At 45.9% G+C, this 22717-nt stretch overlaps 1 protein-coding gene across 3 annotated transcripts in view; it reads left to right on the forward strand.

Annotated features, from left to right (window-relative positions):
* The window catches only part of TRIM29 (tripartite motif containing 29), a 52191-nt gene that overhangs the window by 24760 nt on the left and 4714 nt on the right, over positions 1 to 22717 (forward strand). For 2 of the 3 annotated variants that reach the window (XM_048513207.1, XM_048513209.1), the window contains 6 exons: positions 1669 to 1902; positions 4671 to 4869; positions 9421 to 9507; positions 11202 to 11294; positions 17878 to 17976; positions 18183 to 18259. In XM_048513207.1, coding sequence (XP_048369164.1) covers positions 1669 to 1902; positions 4671 to 4869; positions 9421 to 9507; positions 11202 to 11294; positions 17878 to 17976; positions 18183 to 18259 — 789 coding nt within the window. The remainder of the gene's footprint in view (positions 1 to 1668; positions 1903 to 4670; positions 4870 to 9420; positions 9508 to 11201; positions 11295 to 17877; positions 17977 to 18182; positions 18260 to 22717) is intronic. The other variant, XM_048513208.1, reaches the window with a different exon arrangement.

Consider the following 22717-nt stretch of genomic DNA (forward strand, 5'->3'; position numbering starts at 1 on the left):
GGCCGCATATCTCAGGAGTTGCTATTTTAAAAACTGGCATCCCAGGGCCACATCATTGGGGTTTTGTCTAAACACGCATGATGCTGACAGTATAGCAAAAAAAGAAATAGTTTGAATAATATTAAGGTTTCTCTCTGTGTGTTTTTTCTTAAACTGTCCCTAATGACTCAGTGGAGGTTCAACGGTAGCTGCTTACTGTTTCTTTGCTCCAATCCCCAGGAAACTGTCATGGTATTCAGAGCTGACAATTTAGTTGAGAATTTGTGCGTGGGTGGAAACGCTCTCAGTAGAAGCCACTGACTTGGTTAGATTAAAAGAAGTCTCTCCTTTCCTCAAGGGAGGCAGTCACACCTGATGCGGGCTCGCACCTTTGGAACAGGTGATGTTAGAATATTATAACACCCTTTGAGGCTTCTCTCGTTCTTTGCTTTATCCTTAACAATCCCAGACATCAGGGTGGGCCCCCTCCCTGCCACTGAATCAAACATGCATTATTATACACAACAGTCATGCAATTAGTCTTTGGCTGACGGCGTCTAGCACATGGATGTCAAATGCCGCACTGACAGCCATTCCTTTCACACTTTCTAAAAAAGCAGAATGACGCAGTTAGTTTTCACTGAGCCTGTCATTCAAAATGGCATGTTTGATGCCTTTCTGTAGGGAAACCCTCCCTTCATGTAGAAAACAAGTAGGTCAGGGGAAATGGTTTGAACATCGTATTTTTCCTTATTGTATATTTGGGGGGGGGGGGGGGTTAAGGCCAGCTCCAGCCATGCATGAAAGCCAGTGGGGTGTAGTGGTTAAGAGCAGGTGGATTCTAATCTGGAGAACAGGGTTTGATTCCCCACTCCTCCACCTGAGTGGCAGAGGCTTATCTGGTGAACCAGATGTGTTTCCACACTCCTACATTCCTGCTGGGTGACCTTGGGCTAGTCACAGTTCTCTCTGAACTCCCTCATCCCGGCCTACCTCACAAGGTGTCTGTTGTGGGGAGAGGAAGGGAAAGGAGATTGTAAGCCGCCTTGAGTCTCCTTACAGCAGAGAAAGGTGAGGTATAAATCCAAATTCTTCTTCCTCCTCCTCCTCCTCCTCCTCCTCCTCCTCCTCCTTCTGGATGCCATTACACGTCCCCTTTGTGTTTTGTGTTGAATTGATGCTTTAGTGCTTCACAGTCTCTTGCTGCTTTCTTTACTCCTTGTATAGATGCTTCGAAGATTGGCCTCCCAAAATAAAAGAACCAACAGAGAAATGTTGCAAATAAACAGGCGAGGGGGAACTTATTGAGCTCAGTGGCACCGAGGAGAATGTTCAGGGAAGCAGAGAAACATGGGAAATGTAGTCAAACCATCGCACAAGCAACTGAAGACATTTTAAAAACATTTCAGCCAGAGAATCATTCTAAAAGGGGATTCATTTAACACGTTGTGAGGCTGGAACTAAAATGTGTTGGGGTAAAAACAATGTGGAACTCCACGGAGGAAATGTTTTATTTCTGGCCTCAAAATGTCTTAAAAGGTTAGTGTGGAAAGGACCACCATCAGTACCTCTTCTGGCAGCACGTTCTGTATGTCAAGAAGTATTTTTTTTTATCCTGCATGCATGTAATGCCCAAGTTACAATAGTTTGTTTCCAAGCGGTCTCTTTCTGTCGTTGGTCTCTGCTTAGAACTTTACCACCAATGAGAAAGCCACAGTGGAGCAGCACTTCAAGGAGCTGATCCGTGATTTGGAGAAGCAGAGGGACGAAGTGAAGGCTGGCCTCGACCACAGGGAGAAGGTGGCCGTGGAGAACATCAAGGAGATCGTGGAAGAGCTGGAAGACAGGGCCAAGCTACTGCAAGAGGACAAGGAGACAAGGGAGCAGATCAGCCAGATCAGTGATTCAGTACTGTTCCTGCAGGTGAGTAAGGCTGTTTCCCCCACTGTTCCACGGCTGAGTTTATCATTCAAAGTGACTTGTTTGATGCCTTTCTATAGGGAAACCCTCCTTTCATGCAGAAAACAAGAACAACAGGGAAAGGGTTTGAGCATAGTCTTCTCCTGTATTGTACATATTTTTGAGACTGGAGGGCTTAAACATCAAATGCAAGCCCTTTAATTAGCAAAGCCATCATGGTATGTTATCTTTTTCTGCTCGGTGTTCAACACTGAGCAGAAGAATCCACACCCACTTCCAGAAATAATACCACTGTCCTCATGGGTATGGACCAGGCTAGGCTGATCTCTTTGGATCTCAGAAACTTAGCAGGATCAGTTGTGGTTAGCATTTGGATGGGAGGCCACCAAGGAATCCCAGGGTCGTGCATGCAATGGCAAACCACCTTCAAACGCCTCTTGCCTTGAAAACCCTACAGGGTTGCCATGGACCAGCTGCAGCTTGATGGCACCTTCCACCACGATCCTATGAGTCCTCTCGCCAGAATGCAAAGCCTTCCTCTGGCTGAAGAAGACTCTTTGGCCCACTTCAGTGGTTTTTTTCCCTCTGGTGGAAATTAGAAGACTCCTTTGGCTATAGGAAGGTTTCCAAATTTCTGCTAAGCTCATTTGGATCATTGGTTAAGCCTGTCCAAGGAGAATCTCTCCCTTGCCACTCCCCAGTGGCACCTTCCATTTCCCTGAAGAAACAGGTAACAGGTTACTGGGCCTCAGAATGGAGAGGGAGTGAACAAGCTAACCTAGTTCACCAGATAAGCCTCCACAGCTAAAGTGGCAGATAAGGGAATCGAACCCAGTTCTCCAGATTAGAGTGTACCTGCTCTTAAGCACTACACCACACTGGCTCTCAAGCTGATGATAGATAAGCAACTGAGTGCAGAGTCGGCCTCGATTGAGGGCGGGGGGGAAGTCTGTGGGGGCTGCTGGGTCTGTGCCTGGACATTTTGCTGAGTGGAGTGGTGGGATACATGCTGCTAAAATCTTTCATGCAAATGAAAGAGATTTGCTTCGGTTTTCTGATGTTTGATTTATTCTTTTCTGTAAGCAATGGAGAAGGGTGAGGAACTGTCCAGGGTACTGAAACCACTCAAAAGGGGCAGCTTTGGGTTATGGGGAGCTCTGACACCCTATCTTGCATGTTTCAGTACACTGCCTTCCCTTCTGGACAATAAGACCAGAGAAGAATGGGATGTTTTGCTCCTTCCAGATGCTTCTCCCAACACAAAATGGGAGACTGTCCCAGAGGACCCTGTAAAGACGGTCTGGGGCCTTCATGTCCAGGGGAGGCTGGGAGAATGTGACGCCTGATTCCTTTTGATTGCTTTGATTTGCATTCAGTGTTGCTTGCTGTTTAAAGTAACCGTTCCTTTTCTCTGAGCAGGCAGCATCCAGCTCCTTATTGGGCTTTGACCTTGAAGAAGCAGCATGGCCTGGGAAAGGGGAACTGTTTCTGCTTGATGGGGCGATGTGGGAAGGGGTGAAGAGCAGGGCTTTAGCTAGTGGTGGTGACATTCAAAACTTCATTTTCAGCAATATTTCATGGCTGTCGGCCTCCTCCCCAATAACCAGGGTCAGATTCAAACAAAATTGGTTTATTGCATCAGAGCAATGAGCAGGCTGCACTCAAGTGTTGCCAAAACTGACATTCAAATGTCCTTGTCAATAGCTGAAACCCTTCTATTTGCCCCCTCCCACAATTGCCCCCTCAGTTTCCCTATCCCAGGTCATGCCGCTTCTCCAAGGTCAGAGCCCAATAAGAAGCCAGGTGCTGCCTGACTCAGAGAAAAGAAACCATTACTTTAAACAGCAAGCAAAGCCTAACACATAGAAAAGCAATAAAAAAGAATGCACACACATCAGGTGTCGTATTCTCCCAAGTTCCCCTGGACACGTACAGTAAAGGCCCAGGCAGGGTCTCAGCACTGGCTCTTAGTGGTTAAGAACAGGTGCACTCTAATCTGGAGAACCGGGTTTGATTCCCTGCTCTGCCACTTGAGTGTGGAGGCTTATCTGGTGAACCAGATTAGCTTGTGCACTCCAACACACACCAGCTGGGTGACCTTCGGCTAGTCACAGTTCTTTGGAGCTCTCTCAGCCCCACCTACCTCACAGGGTGTTATGAGGGGGGAAGGGAAAGGAGTTTGTAAGCCTCTTTGAGTCTCATATAGGAGAGAAAGGGGGGATATAAATCCAATGCCGCCGCCGCCTCCTCCTCCTCCTCCTCCTCCCCCTCTTCTTCTTCTTCTTCTTCTTCTTCTTCTTCTTCTTCTTCTTCTTCTTCTTCTTCTTCTTCTTCTTCTTCTTCTTCTTCTTCTTCTTCTTCTTCTTCTTCCTCTTCCTCTTCCTCTTCCTCTTCCTCTTCCTCTTCCTCTTCTTCTTCTTCTTCTTCTTCTTCTTCTTCTTCGTCTTCGTCTTCGTCTTCGTCTTCGTCTTCGTCTTCTTCTTCTTCTTCTTCTTCTTCTTCTTCTTCTTCTTCTTCTTCTTCTTCTTCTTCTTCTTCTTCTTCTTTATTTCCATTCTGGACGTGAGCAAGACAGACCAAGTGTTGATGGTTAGCATTGGACCTTCTCTACCAAACGATGGGTTTTGACAGGTATCCGGCTCTGCCAATTTTCGATGCCAGTCAAGTTGCTTAGATTGCTTGAGAATACAGTAACCTTTGCAATCGTATTTTCACCTGTCCCTGTTTGGAAGCCATCGCCCCCAACTTCTGTTTATTCTTCTGCCTGGCAGGAATTTGGAGCCATGATGAGGAACTACACCATCCCTCCCTCTCTGCCAACTTACAGCATCCTTCTAGAGGGAGAGAACATGAGCCCATCTATGGGGCTGCTTAGGGATGACCTCCTGAACGTGTGCATGAGGCATGTGGAGAAGATCTGCAAAGCAGACCTCAGTAGGAACTTCATTGAGAGGAACCACATGGAGAACGGTAAGGGAACCGAGACTCTTTGGGTCTCCTCATCCATTCTAGAACCAGGCCCAGTTGTCCCACCCCATTTGAGAGAGGTTCCCTTGTTTCTTTACCTCTGGACTAGAAAAAGGGGACTTTTTAAGCAATATGGTATATATTTTATACAGAGAAGTTCCTGGATTTAGTTCTGGACATCCCTGTGATATCTCTGGGAGCAGCTTCTAGATAAGATCTTACTCTCTCAGAGTGTCATTATCTTTTAAAAAAAACATTTTCCACAAAGAGTTTTAGAAAAAAAGATTTAAGAAAAAAAAGAACAGATAAACAGTGAGAAAAAGGAACCATGAGGAAAATGAAACTAAAGAGAAGAGAAAGTGAGTCAGGGGGCACTTCTGAAAGCTGAAAGGTTAGCTCACACCTACTGATCCCCAACTAATTCACCTGTCAAATTGAAGATCCTCAATGCTCCCATGGAGACCAGAGTCAGACTCCTTCTGTTCTCTTGCCGACAAATTGCACCTTTCAGTAGTGTGTAGAAGGGAGCTCTAGAGAGCTCAGAACAGCTGCAGGGCCATCCCCACCCCCACCCCCCACCCCGTCCCGTGTCTTCTTTTGGAGAGTCATTATCAGTTGGAGTAGGCAGCTCTGGGCAAGATGCTCCAATGGACTGACTCCCTAGAAGGAAGCCTGAAGTGTTCATGAAAAAAAACCCTACAGCTATGATCCCGTTTGTTTGTTTTTGGTCTGGGATCAGCTGTACAGTGTATCCTTAACATGGTGAAGTTCTCAAGTTCTGACCGCAGAATTTCAATTTAAAAGAGACATTGTGGAGAAAGACATCCTTAGACCCTAAGAAGTTGCAAGCCCCGTTCATATGTCACAGAGAATGCATGTACAGCTGTTTTCAAGAAAGAACCAACATGCATTCACTTCACACACGAAACCAGAGACCAGTATCTGGGTAAATTTGCAGTTTCAATCACATGTTCAGCTGTACGTGCATTGAGTGTAACATAAGAACCCAACAGATGTAAAGAAATAAATCAAGTGCACACTCTGTACACAGATTGTATGCATGTTCAGTTTAAGTTGTGCACTGGCTGTAGCCTATTGATGTAGAAAATACAGCACTCAATGGACCGATAACCTGACTTGGTAGAAGGTATGGGTTGTGTGTACTGAATGTCATGAGAACTTGCTGGATCAGGCCAGGGTTTCTTGAGACTGCAGGCACCTTTGGAATTCTGGAGCAAGCTGGTTGGAACAGTCAAAAATGATCGCCACAGCATGGCTGTATAAGGAGACCAATCCCAAAATGGCTGCTGCATCTCACTTTCCTTCACACAGAGAAGATCTTGTATCATGGGGCCAGCTGTTGACAAGCGGCATTTTTGAAAATCTGTACAGTTGATCCAATCTCTAGGGGCCAATTAGTAGCCTTGCTGGGAAGAAGCCCCACCTGGTCCTACCCATTTTCTAAAAGCACTTGGTGGGTTCTAGGAAAAGTGTCAGTGGGTGCCATCCACAGCCACCACATTGTGGACCCTAGTTTAGACTATACATCTATTAGGCTGATTCCGCATGGGCCAAAAACAGCGGTGTGAAAACGGTGTGAAAACAATATAAACCCTTTTACACCATTTTAAACCCTTTTACACCATTTTCATACCGTTTTCACACTGCTGTTTTTGGCCCATGTGGAATCAGCCTTAGTGTTCTGTTTCCAAAAGCAGCAGCCAAATTCCGCCCCAAGTCCATGAGCAAAGTATTAAAAAGTTGCCCTTTTCCTGCTGTACATGCCTGCTGCTTCTGTCATTCAAAGATATGCTGCCTTTGAACATGGAGGTTCCATTTATCTATCATGTCAAATAGCTGTTGATAGACTTCATGAGCGTGTCGACTTGTCACTTTCTTCAGCCATCTAGGCAAGTTTCTACTGTTGGGGGTGAGTTGCATAAATTTCTCCCACTGAGTGGAGGACTGCTGTGTCGGCATTCAGAGTTGTTCCTGTGTTCTGCTGCCAGTATTGAGGTTGGCATGAAATCTGGGGCTTCTAAAATTTGGATATGGTGAGGGTGTTCTTCCGCCCCGCTTTCTTTTGATGCAAGCCCATTAGCAGTCATAACGGGCATAGTTCTGGGTCGCTTGGAGCTCCTGGCAGCCACTGCACATAATATCTGCAGCGACTGTAGCGACTATGAGACCTTCATCTGTTTCATGTCTCAGATCCTTATCTGAAAAAGCGGAGATAATATTTCTCCATCTCACAAGGAGCTTTGATAGCAGAAATGAATTAAATCTTGGCAGCGCCGGTGCTGAGAACTTGATCAAGGCCAAGATAGCTCATCTCTGCCCGCGGGATGGAGTGCACTTTGCCCGGGGCAAGGGCTTTGGTGGAGCAGAGTTGAGTAATGTCTCCCATCCCTGTTCCCATTGTGTGGGGAAGAGGATGATTGGGGCAAGGTTGCTAGAGTTGGGGGGGGGGAGATCCTTTGATGCTGCTCTTGACGAAGGTTGCTGTGGAAACTTGAGATCCTTATCATTTCATTAAGATCTGTATCAAAGGAGCCTCTGTTTATTCCTTGGCAAAGGTCTGGCTTTGAGCACAACTGAAGCATTGCAGGCAGATAGGAACACTCCAACATGATAGCCTGGTACAAAGAAGCAGATCAAATGTAGAATGGGGGATGAAGGCAATCTGAATCAGATCTGCCCTCACATCGTAGGCTGGCGTTGTCTAGTGCCTCCGTTTAAAGATGGGTTTTGAAAAACATGTTAGTGGGGTGAGAGGGGACCACTACACAAAATGCAAGTGTTGGGAACGGCTTTGCACCATATGGAGAAAAAAAAAAGGTCGTTGCCCCCAAGAGCTCATGTTTGTAACCATGTGGGCTGCCATAGCCCCCCCCTAACCCCCACTTAAACAAGCTAATATTGTCACAGCCTCCACGTTCCATCTGTTACATGGGGATAGAAGACTGACCCGCCTTGCAGGGTTGTAGCAAGGATGACTGAGATAATTTATGTGAAGAGCTACAAAAAAGCTGTCATTGTGCTATGTAAATTATTGCTATTGTTCAAGGAATGTCCCATGTTGCTTTTGGCAGAGGGTTGGAATAGTTACTTTTGAACGAATGTCATCTTGTGCAACGCAGTTCAAAGTTCCTTTTTAAAACTACAAAAAATGTTTATCTTGGCAAAGTTCAGAACATTTGCAAGGTGTCTTGAAAATGGCGAGGGAGGACTTTACAGGACACTAAAAACATTTAAGGTGACTGAAGTTTTTTCTTTAAAAGTCTAGGTGATATTTTATACCACGTCAGGAAAAAAAAGATTATATCCCTTGCCCCTCTCCCCTCAACAAAACTCCCCCTCCCCAGTAAAAATGGCATTTAATACCTGCTTACATGGTTGACGTCTCATTTTGAGAGGACCGTAATGCAATTTTCACAGCTGGCCAAGTCTGTGGGCAGCTGCAAAGAGCCTAGATAAGTGGTCTTCTCCTCCAGTGCGAGCTGGAAAATGCACATGGGTGGAACAGAAAGCTCTGCTGCGACTGATAATGGACATTAGTAGGTGGTCACAAAATACAGGTTAGGTTGTAAAATGGCAGATTTCAAGACATAAGGCCTCTACCTTCTCAGTGGGGATTTATAGGGCCACTTAAGGTGCAGTCACATGTGCTCTGATGACAGATGAGCTGACATCTCCTTTCCAGTTCTTCTTGTGTTGACGGCGGGCCTCTCAGTTACAACCATGATGGACATTTCAAGTCATGCTGAGTTGGGCGCCTGATATCTTTGATCATGTCAGCCAATCACTGATAATCACGACTGGCTTCCGGCTTCCATCTTTTAAAAGCATATGGAGCCCCTTGACGAATCAGGTCCAAATCCATTTAGTACAATCTTCTCTTTTCAACAAGGGTTAGTTGCTAAATGCTCCAGAAGTCATCAAGTGAGGCAGAAGAAGTTATTTCCCCTCCCCCAACATCTAAGTCCCAGGGGTATATTGTCTACTTATGGAGAATCCAGTAAATGTCATTGTTTGTGCATGTGGGCTGTGATCCATCAAGATCATCTTGGGGACCAACTGTGCTCTTTCCTTCAAGATGAGAGTTGTCTTTGCTTGTTCTCTTAAGTTGTGACCATCAGTAGTAGCTGTAAGAGATGGAAAGACCAACTCTTCTCTTGGTCTTGAGTACTGGAATAGTTGTTAAGGCAGGTGGAAGCTCTTTGAGTAAGCATGTAGTTTGCAAGGGATCAGCTCAATACTATAGTAAATAAGCAGAATGATATGATGTCAAATCTGTAGCAGTTCTGTCTATTATTCTTGCAATTTGCTCTATGACCTTGCAGTGATCTGGTGGCAAACCTGTGAATATTTAGGTCAAAGATAACTATTTGCACCCAAGGAATGCTTTTGATTTTTTTATTTTCAAAGTATTGGTGTGGCCATACTTCCTTCTTCTTCAAAGGAGCCGTTCCCTTCTTCATTTGATGAGAACCTAGCGTGGTTTTTTTCCACTTGATGTCATAATACTGACAGATCTTCTTTCTGATCTCCCAGGGGATCACCGCTTCATGGTGAATAACTACTCCGATTGGAACCAGCCAGACAGTCTGAAGAGATTTTCCATGTTCTTGACTCCAAAAGGTACAGATCTGAGCTTCCTCAACATCACTCTGCCTAGATTCATATGTGGTTTTGTGAGTGCTGAGAAGTTCCTTCAGCTATTTTTAAAAACATTGTTTTGGCATCGAGTATCTTCATGTCCATCGGGCTCTTCTTAGTGCCAGATGGTTTTCTCTCTTCTGCCCTCACTGGCCTTATTTGCCCTCATTGCCCTTTAATTTGATAGGCAGTAGTGAGACACATAAATATTGTGAACCACCGAGTCTCGATGAGAGAGGTCATGGAGAAAACCTTGTGACTGACCAAAACCTTTCTGATTAAGGGGAGCAAAGGGCAAGAGAGGGCAAGGAAAGTCAGGGCAAAAGGCACTAAAAAGAGGTCAAGGGAAATGAAGGGCTCCAGACATCACCAAAAGACAAGATTTTCAAGAGGTGAGTGTGGTTTGTGGTTTTTGCTATCTTGAATATTCTGATCCAGAGTCAAGCACACAAATCAGAGATATCCTGGTCAAGGCTAATATGTATGGCTCTTCCATGTCTTCCTGATCTTACAGGAAATTTTGCCCAAACAGTTTTGTCTGGCAGAAAGCTGAGTGACCCATGGCTACTTTTAGGGTTACCAACTGCCTGGAAAAAAAAAGTCCCGTTATCTTCCAGGTGCTGCCATTTACCTCCATGCCATGAAAAGGTTCACCTGTATTTCCACATGTTAAAATGACAGGGCATTTTTCTCTAGGTCTGTTGGCATGCCTAGTTGCTCCCATTAGGAAACTGGATCACTGGAAGATGGCGTTTTTGGCTTGCTGTCTCATCTTGAGCAACTGTTTTTTTTGTGTATTGAGTCCAAAAAAATACTCATGAAAAAGTAGAGAGGCGCCATAGTTTCAAAATGGAACTTACCCACAACAGCCGGTTGAGACCAGCCATGAAAGCCTTTGACAATGTGTCCTCAGGTGGCATCTTCATCTCCTCTGCCACTTTCTTGACATAGTCAAAGGCCGGCATCTCTTTGTGGGCATTTCTGCAAGATAATTGGCCCAGGAGATGGAGAGGTTGTAAGCAGATGAACATAACTGAGGGCTGTCCAGGGCAACATTTTAAATTATGTGGCTCAGGCAAGGAAAGCCACCACTGATATATATTTTTAAAGGGAGGGGTCAAATTGTCCACCTGTTCTCTGGACTCAGCTCTTCCCGACTTGGTTGCATTACTCCCAGAGTTTATTCCAAGGCAATAAACCTACAGCAATAAAACTACAGCAATAAAACTACACAATCGGGACTACATTTTTGTGCGGTTGTGAATTTAATGTGCTAGTTTGTTTCATGAAAAGAAGAGAAAGGTGTGAGGCAAAGGAACAGAAAATCTCGACTATACTGTCTGCTTCTGCGTCAATTCCTTTCGTTCTCGTCCTTTACCACTTCCCTGCTTTCCTTTCTTCTATCCTTTTTTCTTGTCCTCTCTTATTTTCCCTTCCTTTCTTTTCTTCCTTTCAGTTAGAACAAAGTCCAATGTTTCTTTGTGGGGCGAAGGGCCAAAGCCTCGTGAGATATTTCTGCAGTGAAGGGAAAAAGAAAACTCTGGGAATAAGCCGAGCTTGTTCCTGACGTCTGCTCTGCTGGCGAAGCGTTGTTGTGATTATGATGCTGGGCGGGTCCCGAATCCACCTAGTTTGGTTGGCACAAACTAATCCCCGAACTGGCTTCTCTTGTCTAGGAGGCAATTACAACAGCCGGGCATGGGAATATTCTACCATTCAGACGGCTGAGGAGACGCTTACCACAGGGAACTCTGCCTTCTCGATGAAAGGTATTTCTCCTGCCCTGCTCGCTCTTGCTGTGACTCATGACTCTGCTTCAACCCAACCTCTGCCTTTTCTTAGCCTGGCTCCTGTGCTTTTAACAGAAGATCCAACATAGGTACACCAGGCAGGCAAAAATTTCTTCAGCATGATGAGTTGACATAGCAGCAGCAGAGTCCAGCGGGGATAAGGCAGGATATAAATCAAATAAAAAAATAGATGACTGCTGTCTTCTCACCAGCATGGAATAGGGGCTAGAGCAGTGGTGGTGAACCTTTGGCACTCCAGATGTTATGGACTACAGTTCCCACCAGCCCCTGCCAGCATGGCCAGCAGGGGCTGATGGGAATTGTAGTCCATAACATCTGGAGTGCCAAAGGTTCGCCACCATGGGGCTAGAGTATCAGACGAAGATTTGGGAGACCCAGGTTCGAATCTCCACTCTGCCATGGAAACATGCTGAGCCAGTCTCACACACTCAATCTAACCTAACCTACCTCACAAGGAGGTTAAAATAGGGGAAAGAAGAGTTGATTTTTATACTCCACTATTCTCTACCTCTAAGGAGTCTCAACGTGACTTACAATTGCCTTCACTTCCCCACACCACAACAGACAACTTGTGAGGCAGGTGGGCTGAGAGAGTTCAGAGAGAACTGTGACTAGCCCCACAGGCTTTATGTGGAGGAGTGGGGAATCCAACCTGGTTCTTCAGATTAGAGCCTGCTGCTCTTAACCACTATTCTGTGGTGGTGTAGTAAAATGTAAACTGCTTTGGGTCTCAGCTGGGGAGAAATTAGGGTACAAATGAATACGTAAATACATTTCTTGCCCCTTCCTGACACTGCAACTTTATTCCCTGTGCTCAGTCCCCTTTGTTGTTCTTTTTCTGCCTTGTACATATTCTTTAGTCATCAGTATGAATTTGGGTCAAGGAAATTCCTAAAGGCTCCTGACCTTCCGTCTACTCATTTCTGTGTGGCACAGGAATAAGCTTTCCTCCATTTTCTTTCCTCCATTTTCCACTCCACTTTTAACATTTATTACCAATTAACTTGTTAATTTGCAGAGCATTAACTTGTTCATTTGGAGGAGGCACAATTTGCTACCACTGGGAATTCCTTGTCTTGACCATCAAACCCCCAGTTACTGTTGTGCACCTGGATAAAACACTGTAAAAGAACAATTCTGTATGATTCTGTCAAGATCTTTTTTGTGTGATGTTTTACCGATATACACATATGGTCTTATACGTTGGTAAAAAGTATATACAGTCACATAATCATCTGGACTTGTTTGCTGCAATGTTTTTGCAAGACACAGATTCAGCTATAATATATCTAACCATTCGCCTATGGTTCTCCAGTCAGCATGCATAACACTCCTCCAGGGTAGGTTGGACCAAAAAAGGGAGATTAACACAAGATAACCCAGGGCCTTTCCCCACTTACCTTAAGCCCCACGCTAGGGTTGGTCAGTACTAAAAAAATTCGGTAAAATTCGGATTTGGTATTTTAAAGGCAAAATGATTTGTATGTCTGAATCCTAATCATAGCCTAGCCTGGATATGCCCGAAACTGGGTAAATCCGAAAAATCTGGTCCATTTTACGGTTTTTTTTGAATTTTGGTGTTTTGACATCGTTTTGGCTCCGTGGTAGTGCAATTTGAAGCTTTTGGGCAGCATCTGGAACTTTCAGGATATCTGAGATTGTCCTGATGATTTTCCCTTGTTTGGTGTAGTTATTCAGGGGGGGGGGCAGTTATTGACCCCTCAAAAGTAAGTGCCCCATCCCATTGTTTCCAATGGAAGCCAGGAAATGGGGCTACACTTTAAGGTCCATAACCTTGAACCCTGAACCAAACTTCACCAAACTTGTGGAGTATCATAGGACAGCAATTTGTATGATACCCTGAAATTCTGTGACAGAAGTTTAAACTGCACCCCTCATAGTCACCAACAATTTCCCAGATTCTGTGCTCTGTAGTGGTTGGTTGGTTCCATTAGCCAATGGGAAGCCTTTGAGGAAGGTGGAGTGCACATTTCTCATGGTAAACCCATTGAAACTTTCAGGGTGGGCCTTAGAAGATGACACCATCCAGGTTTGGTGACCCTGCTTCAAGGGGTTCATGTTATGGGTAGGTCCATCTCCACTGCCCCCATAAGCAAAGTTCCCTCAAACCTGATGGTGTCATCCAAAGACTCTCCTGAAGATAAATAAATTCTGAACATTTTGTGACTGTACCTTTTGATAAATGTGCACCCCCCACAGCCCTCCACCAAATTCCCCATTGACAGCAATGCAGAAGTCACTGCAGAAAAAGAATCTTGGGCAAATTTTGGGGTACATTGCAGGGCGCATTTAGACATATCAGCATCATCAATATAGAGCCATCAGGAGACTGTCCTGATGACACCCCCAAGCTATGCTTGGTTTAGGGGGCCAAAGTTATGGACCCTCAAAAAATGGTAGCCACCATCTCCTTAGCTCTCATTGGAAACAATGGGGGATAGCCCCCTTGAGGGTCCATAACTTTGCCCCCCCCTGAGTCCACAAACTGCACTAAACTTGGGGGGGGTGCCATCAGGACAGTCTCCTGATGATACCCTGAAATTTGTGCCACTAGCTTTAAAAAAAAATCTGGTTTTCATGTTTCACCGCCTCCTGCACATGAAGCTCAAGCTGGAGGAGTGGGATGTGAAACACGCAACCAGCATTTTAAAGCTAGTGACACTAGTTAGAAACAGTCAGGAGACTGTCCTGATGATACCCTCAGTTGGTGCAGTTTGGTTCAGGGGAGCGCTATGGACTCCTCAAAGGTGTAGCCCCATCCCCTATCAGCTACCACTGGAAACAACAATGGGGATAGTTGTACCCTTTGAGGGTCCATACCTGAACCAAACTGCACCAAACTTGGTGGGCAACATCGGGGACAGTCACCTGATGATACCCTGATATTATGTCGATACATCCTGGAAATGCCCCTTTAGTAATTTCAGAATTTCTGTAGTGCCCTATTGCATTACTGTCAATGGGGAATTTTTAGGAGGGAAGGTGAGGTGCAATACTTGAAGGTGGTGGTCACAGGTTCATTAGGAGTTCTTCTGATGACACCATCCAGGCCTGGGGAATTTTGCTTCAGGGGTTTAATTCTATGGGGACCCAAAAGGTAGGGTCCATCTCCCACTGCCCCTGAAGCAAAGCTCCCCAAACCCGGATGGTGTCATCCAGAGACTCTCCTGAAGATGGCTCCCTGGAAAGTTTTGGTATTTTACTCATGAAAATGTGCACCCACAGCCCCCTCATCAGAATTTCCCCCCTATTGACAAAGCAATGCGCCAAGTCACCGCAGAACAAAGAATCTTGTGCAATTTTCAGCGCCTGCAGGGGTGCATTTGTAGATGTATCGGTTAATATTGCAGTTATCAGGAGACTGTCCTGATGATTCTCCGTTTGCATTCAGGGGGGGGGGTAAAGGCGGACCCTCAAAAGGGTAGCCCCTATCTCCTTAGTTCCCATTGGTGCAGAATGAGATAGGGATGACTCCCTTTGGGGTCCATTTGCTAACTTTGCCCCCTAAAATCCAAACCTCACTAACTTGAGGGTATCATAAGGACAGTCTCCTGATGATACCCTGAAATTTTGGTGCTGATATGTTTAAAAATGCGCCCCCTGCAGGCCGAAACGTGAAAAAAACCCAAAAAATAAAACGTATTCGTTGGTGATCCGAATCCCATGATCTTGGACTGTTAGATTCGGATAGTCTCAGATTCGGCTCCTCCTCGTCTCGAATCCGTCCGGAATCAGTGCAGATCTGGTAAAAAAATTCGGATTTGACTGGCTGAATTTAATCTCTACCCCGCTAGCTCTGAGTGGAGGGTAGCGCTGGGTCCCTCCCCGCACTTTCATGAGAGGGGCGGCAACCGCGCAGCCACCCCGACACTTGCAAAGGGCGCCTTTTGATGACCCCATGCAGAGCGCGGGGTCGTGGGGATGCCCAGGCATGCGCCAGGGATGCCGCGTGCTGAGAGCAGCGCGCGGCATAGGGGGGATCATGCTGAGTGGGGAAACGCCCCCAGTCAATTTAATGGAACAATAGGAATTTGAACTCCAGTTTCTGAAGTCATAACCCAACACTGCAACAGCTATACAACACCAATCCTGAAAAAATGCTATAAAAGATTCTTTTTTGCAGTGTTTTATCCGTGCACACATCTGTATCAGTAGTGCAAAGAATAAACTGAAAGCCATGATAGTGTGCATACCCAGTGCTCTTTGCACAGTTCAGAAATAAAGGCAAAGCAATGGAGATTTCCTTTTTTCCCCCCATTTCATTGGCAACAGTATGATGCAGTGGTTAGAAAGTCACATTAAGGTCCAGGGAATCCGGTTTGGCATCCTGCTCTACCAATGCAGCTTGCTGGGTGACCTTGGGCTAACCACTCTCTCTCTCAGCCTAACCTACCTTGCAGGGTTGCTAGGAGGATAGAAAGAAAGACATGAACACCTCCCCGAATCCCTTGGAGGGAGGGTGGGATAAAAGATGTACAAGACAGATTTCAGGGCCTGCTCATTTAGAACTCTGAAATTCAGAGGAGCAGACTTTTGAAAGTGTGTCTGTAACACAGCTTGTCATAATAAGCGCTCTTGTATAGCTGGTTACTCTGTATACTTATCTGCAAATTTGACACCACTTATGAAAAGAAACATGTTTAACTAGACGCTGGCAGAAATAAATTGTCACGGAGAGCTCTTCGGGCAATGTTAACAAGGCTTTAATGAGCGGCTATTTCCATCCCTCCGATTGGCAAAACTTAGAAAGAAAGGGACACAGAGAACAAGAGGGGCAGCCTGTGGCTCTGCAGCAGAGATGCAGAAGCACCCAAGTTCAATCCCCGGCGTCTCCAGTTAAAAAGGACCAGGCAAGAGATCTTGTGGAAGACCTCCGCGAAAGACCCAGGAGAACGGCTACCAGTCTAAGTGGGCAGTAGTCACTTTGATGGACTATCGGTCTGATTTAGCATAAGGCAGCTTTGTGTGAGAACAGGGACATCCCCCTTGGGGAAGGGGCCAGGCCCAGTGGAAGAACATCTGCTTGGAATGGAGAAGGTTCCAGGTTCAGTCCTCAGCATCTCCCGTTAAAAGGGATGAGGCTGTAGGTAATGTGAGCAGCCTGAGAACTCAGGGAAGAGACATCTCCAGTAGACATTAGCTACTTTGATGGGCAGAATGTGGCCCTTTCCGCACAAATCTCCTAAAACGTTTCTAAAACATTTTCAGTCTCCCTTTTTACAATGATGTACGTCTGCACTCACCCCCTCGAAATAATCATTATGTAATTTTCCCTTTTTTAAAAAAATAATTCTGTGTTGGGGTGCTGTGTGGTTTCCGGGCTGTATGGCCGTGTTCTACAGCCCAGAAACCACACAACACCCCAGTGATTCCAGCTGTGAAAGCCTTCGACAATACAATTCTGTGTTGAATTGATGCTTCAATGCTTCACAACCTTGTGCTGCATTCTCTATTTCTTGAACACTCAGTGCTCCAAAGATTGGGTCCCCCACATATAAAAAAAGCAGAGAAATGTTACAAATAAACAGGCAAGTGGGAATGGAGTGAGCTTAGAAAATGGTGCAGAGGAGGAAGTCCGGGGAAGCAGAGAAGTGTGGAAAACGTAGCCAATACACAGCACGGCAACGGAAGATGTTTTTGAAACGTTCCAGCCAGAGAATTGTTTTAAAAGGAGATTCATTTAAAACATTTTGAGGCTGGAAAAAAAACATTTTTTTGGGGAAAAACAATGAGGAACTTTATGGAGAAAACGTTTTATTTCCTGCCTCAAAAAACTTTAAAAGATTTGTGTGGAAAGGGCTGGCCGGATTCAGTATAAGATGACTTCATGTGTGCAAGTGTGAGAAGCCCTAATCCTGCAAAAGATGATGGATGAAGAAGAGAAGAGTTTGGATTTATATCCCCCGTTTCTCTCCTGTAGGAGATTCAAAGGGGCTGACAATCTCCTTGCCCTTCCCCCCTCACAACAAACACCCTGTGAGGTAAGTGGGGCTGAGAGAGCTCCTAAGAACTGTGACTAGCCCAAGGTCACCCAGCTGGCGTGTGTGGGAGTGCACAGGCTAATCTGAATTCCCCAGATAAAATGCACCTATTCTTAACCACTACACCATTGCTGCTCCATAAAAGATGACATGAATGTCAGCATGTAAAAAAAAATCCTTTTCAAAACCAGCTGTGCAAAGTAGAACTCTGTGAGGGGCTGGGGACTAGGTGTGCTTTTGGGGGGATCCTGGCAAATTTGAGGAGAACTTGGCATCTGGGTAAATGCTGGCGGAAGTCAAGGAAACGGGCAGGCTTTGCTTCGGCAGATTTCTCAGGCTGACTTCTGCTGTGACCAGAAAACAAAAAGCTGCCAAATTCTGACTTGCCACTTCCCTAGAAGGAGAGGAACTCTTTCCACTGGTGGTCTGTGATCTCAGGGCGGAGGCACAAAAGCGCATGCCGAACGGGGCAGCGGATGGAGAGATGCCAGCAGTGCTTCGGCCCGTGTCAAAATAACCTTGCTTCTTCTATTTTCCAGTGGGCAATGGGACCAAGATGCCATATCAGTTCCCCCCAATTGGCCAGAGTTCACCTGGTGATTTCAGCAAGCAGTCCGATGGGAGCCTCTATAAGAATGGTACTTCAGGGCTTTTGTGCGTGCTTTCAAGTTCCCTTACTCTTCCCCCCCCCCCTTGCCTCTCTCTCCCCGGGGAAATCATTTGTTCCAGAGGGGGCCCAGGATCACGGAGACTGTCGTGCCTTTGGACCAGTTCAGCGGGGAGGGGGAAGGGATTTTGCATTGGAGCAAAAAAGGATAACTGCAGCTGCCTTTTATCTCCCCAGCTTACCCTTCCATAGTGAGGCACCAGAGTGCTAAGGCGCAGCCGCAAACGTGGAAGTCCTCCAAGCAGAGCATGCTGGTAAGTGACCAAGCCTGCACTTTGTACAGATTCTGTGAAAATGTGTGTGTGTGTTTGTGTGCGTGTTGGTTAAAAGTCTCCAACTTCTGGGACCCTGAGAGCACATTTGGAATTTTCCGGAGTAATGATGAGCATTACCCCAAAATGGCTGCCAGAAAAGGTGGAGCTGATGGAATACTGCCCTCCTCATGCCTATTGGGAAGAAGGAAAGCCTGAAGGGGAAAGGGAACGATACACTCACTAAGAAAGCCCCGGGTGCTTAACAGCTTTCTTGATCCTCCATTAGAAAACACTTTCAATTAAATGAGGGCAGTAAATAACAAGTCCAGCCTGTCAGTGGCTCCATCCACTTTCTGAAAACCCCAGTGGGCCCAAGAGAAGAACTGGCAGGCACCTACCTACCTACCTACCTACCTACCTACCTACCTACCTACCTACCTACCTACCTACCTACCTTCCTTCCTTCCTTCCTTCCTTCCTTCCTTCCTTCCTTCCTTCCTTCCTTCCTTCCTTCCTTCCTTCCTTCCTTCCTTCCTTCCTTCCTTCCTTCCTTCCTTCCTTCCTTCCTTCCCCCCCTCCCTCCCTCCCTCCCTCCCTCCCTCCCTGCCTCCCTGGCTTCCTTCCTTCCTTCCTCCCTTCCTTCCTTCCTTCCTTCCTTCCTTCCTTCCTTCCTTCCTTCCTTCCTTCCTTCCTTCCTTCCTTCCTTCCTTCCTTCCTTCCTTCCTTCCTTCCTGTCTGTAGTGGTTAAGAGCAGGTGGACTCTAATCTGGAGAACCAGGTTTGATTCCCCACTCTGCTACTTGAGCTGCGGAGGCTTATCTGGGGAACAAGATTAGCTTGTGCACTCCAACACATGCCAGCTGGGTGACCTTGGGCTAGTCACAGTTCTTCAGAGCTCTCTCAGCCCAAGGAACGCCCCCTTCCAGTGGGGCAGACTTAGGGCGATTCCGCACACAAGTAAAATAAATTCGACTCAGTTCCCTGAGAAGGGTACTAACCTAGGTCGAAGTCATTGTTGTTCTCCACAGCAACCAGCTTGATCTCAGCTCGGAGGGTGGAATCATCCTGTGCCTCTTCGCCGCTCCGTTCCGATTGGCTACTGTTCTACGACCATGTTCCGTCTATCCCCACGCACATTATCTTTAAAAAACTGCCACAGGAATGGAGGGACGGAGGTGGTGTTTTTTGATTGGCCAGCTGTACGCATGCCCGAAACACTCAGCTGTGATTGGCTGAATGGGGGACTCCTGGCACCAGAGATTCTGCACTTTACTGGAATTGAGCTGAGTTCGAGCGTGGTTCCCTGAAAAAGTAGTAGTTCCCAACTGGAGTCGGAAATTTGACCGTTACACGGCGCGAAGCTGGTACAAAACCACGTGTGATTTCAGTGGTTGTGCGGAGCACTTAGGTCGAACGCAGCTCAAACTTAGGTCGATAACCCAAGTGCGGAATTGACCTTAGGCATGCAAAAAGCATGGTGTAAGTCCTTCGGCAGAAGGGGTTACCCAAGAAAAGGTGAGTGTTTTCTTCCTCTTCTCTGGCACCAGTGCCACCAATTGGAAGTGGCACTGTGGTGCTGTCCCTGGCCACTGTTCTACTCCACCTACCACTGGATTGGGCTGTTAAACTCATAAGCCAATCCCTAAAAGGGCACCTTCATGCCTCCAAGAATAAAATTTGGAATTTTTGGAAGTAGAACTTGCTGGCAGTGGAATGGGGTTTTAAATTCTAACTTGGTGTCCCGTAAAAAAAAATACACCTTTCCTTGAAACCATAAGAATCCTTAAGGGGGAGACAGATTGTTATGGTTGCCAGAGGCAGCGCAGTGACAGTCTGTAACAAGCACGCATTGACGGAGGGAGGAGATTACAGCGTGAACACACAGAGGTCTTGGGATTTGGGGAAAGTGATTAAAGAGGATGAAGGGAAGGAACAGCGGATAAGCCGTATTGATGAGGGAGATCTTGATTTTTTAAACAAATAATTAACAGCATGACATTTAGAGCTCGTAGACTGACAGCTTGCGTGTTTTGTCGTCTTGGGATTTGGACGGGATTGTGCCAGTTTGCTATCAGACCTTCCAAAACCTGGGTGTTCTTCAAATCCCTAATCCCTCTGATATACTCTAAGCAAAGAGACATCAACCTGTTTTGGTCCTAGAGTGTCCAACTCTGGGTTTGAGATTCCTGGAAATTTGAAGGCTGGATCCTGGGGAAGGAAGGGTTTGGTGGTGGGAAGGGGTCAATGCCACACAGTCTGCCCTCCACAGAAGCCATTTTCCCTCCAATGGAACTGATTTCTGTAGTTTGGAGATCAGTTGAAATTCTGGAAGGTCTCCAGGCCCCACCTGGAGATTGGCAACCCCATGGCACTGGTGGTCACAACCTACTACCTCACACTTTTCCCTGCTAGTCCTGACTGATGTATTAGTGATGCACTAGAAGATGGATGTGCCCTGTTTTAATATGACAGGTTAGGACTTTTGATCCTGAGCTGAGAACCCTCTTAACAATATATATATATATATATTTAATTTACTCACACATAAAACAAACAAAACATACCAACATACAAAACCACAGCCTTCTACACATCATGTATTGACTTCCAGCTATCTCATCTTTGATTAAAAGTTAACTCTAGGTTCATGCATGTAATTCAGATGTTAGTTCAATAGTTATTCCTTTAGTGCATTTTAGTCTTTACAACCTACTGGGGTTTTTTTCGGATTTCAAAACCTGCTGCCATTTCTCTGTTTGTATAGGTGTTCAAAAGATGTACCATAAGAAGTTTCCAGTTTTCTAAAAAGTTGTCCAAACTATTGTCTCTTAATTGTGTCATCAGCTTCACCCTTTCTGAGTATTCTGTAACTTTCAGAATCCAGTCCCCACCTGCCCCCCGCCTTGGTTTCTTCTATTTCTTACTATTTCTCCATTTTGGGGCACATGAAGGCCTTATTGCAGGCATCATAAACATTGCTTAGGAAAGTTCCCTCCCATGATTCCCAACAGAAAGGCCTCAGGTGTTTTCAAAATTGCTGTCTTCGGAATCTGTTGTAGTTCCTTAAGGACCTTAGCTACTTTACACGCCCCCCACATATGAAAGGAAGACCCCTCTTGCTGTTGACACTTCCAGCATCTATTGGACACACCTTTGTCATTTTGTGGGTGTTAAAAACATCTGTACATCATTTTGTAATAGTTCTTTTTCAGATTAAAACATTGCAAGCTGAGAACACTCTTCAGATGCAACAATGAACTCTGTATTTCATGTTGTCATGGTGTCCCTTCAGATAGTGCTGGCTGCCTCAGATTGGATTTTTTGAAGAAGAAAAAGAGTTTGGGTTTATATCCCCCCTTTCTCTCCTGTAAGGAGGCTCAAAGGGGATTACAATCTCTTTGCCCTATCCCCCCACAACAAACACCCTGTGAAGTGGGTGGGGCTGAGAGAGCTCCAAGAACTGTAACTAGCTCCAGGCCACCCAGCTGGCATGTGTTGGAGTGCACAAGCTAATCTGGTTCACCAGAGAAGCCTCCAGACTTCTAGCAGAGCAGGGGATCAAACCCGGTTCTCCAGATTAGAGTGCACCTGCTCTTAACCACTACACCACGCTGGCTTTGCTAAGCAAAAAGCAAGGTGTGGATACTGGCTGATGGCAGGACGGTCCCTCGAGGCCTAGCAAACACCCAGCCTCATGGACGTCTTGCAGCGTGTGGCTAATGCATCATGGATGCATACTTAGTAGCTAGGGCTGTATGGTCTTTAAATTGCATTAATGTTCCCCAGTTGTACCCCAAAAGCAAACAATCAGACTGATAAATAAAGAGCATTAAAAGTCCCAAAATAGATGCATTTCCATTGGACTCGGCAGGAGCTTTTATGGTCTGCTAGCCCAATAATCCCATTTTTAAAGCTGCTTTAAATATGTATTTGAGTAATCCACATCCTTAGCAAAAGGCCTGTAAATATGAATTCTCACAGCTAGTGGCGTAGCTTCAGGAGGCCTGTCCCATTGGCCCATTGAGGGTTATTTAAAGGGGAGCTTATTTCCCTCTTTAATTAGGTACAAAATTGGCACCGTAAAGCAAATGGGTTTAATGCCGCAGGCGGCCCAGAGCAGCAGGAGCTCAGAGAAGAGTGTGAAGCGGCAGGAAAGGGGCGGGCTGTTCTCACCCACCCCCTCTTGCAGCAAAGAGACCCTTCATAATGATTATACATCTGAGTTAATCGAGGTGTTGCTAAAACAATTCTTTGGAAAGACTCAACCAGCTCTCTTCTCTGTAGAAGGAAAGCAGGCTGTATGTGTACCACTGGGTCAACACGCAGGAAAGAAGGCAAATTTTGTTAGTGGGCAGATGGATAGATACAAAACAAAGGGCTTTGCTCCAGCTTGTGGGTGGGGATTGAGATACACATTGGCCATCTATTAGCTAGGTAATAAGTTGCATGCTGTTGGTC

The sequence above is a fragment of the Sphaerodactylus townsendi genome, linkage group LG12, assembly GCF_021028975.2.
Source record: "Sphaerodactylus townsendi isolate TG3544 linkage group LG12, MPM_Stown_v2.3, whole genome shotgun sequence".
NCBI lineage: Eukaryota > Metazoa > Chordata > Lepidosauria > Squamata > Sphaerodactylidae > Sphaerodactylus > Sphaerodactylus townsendi.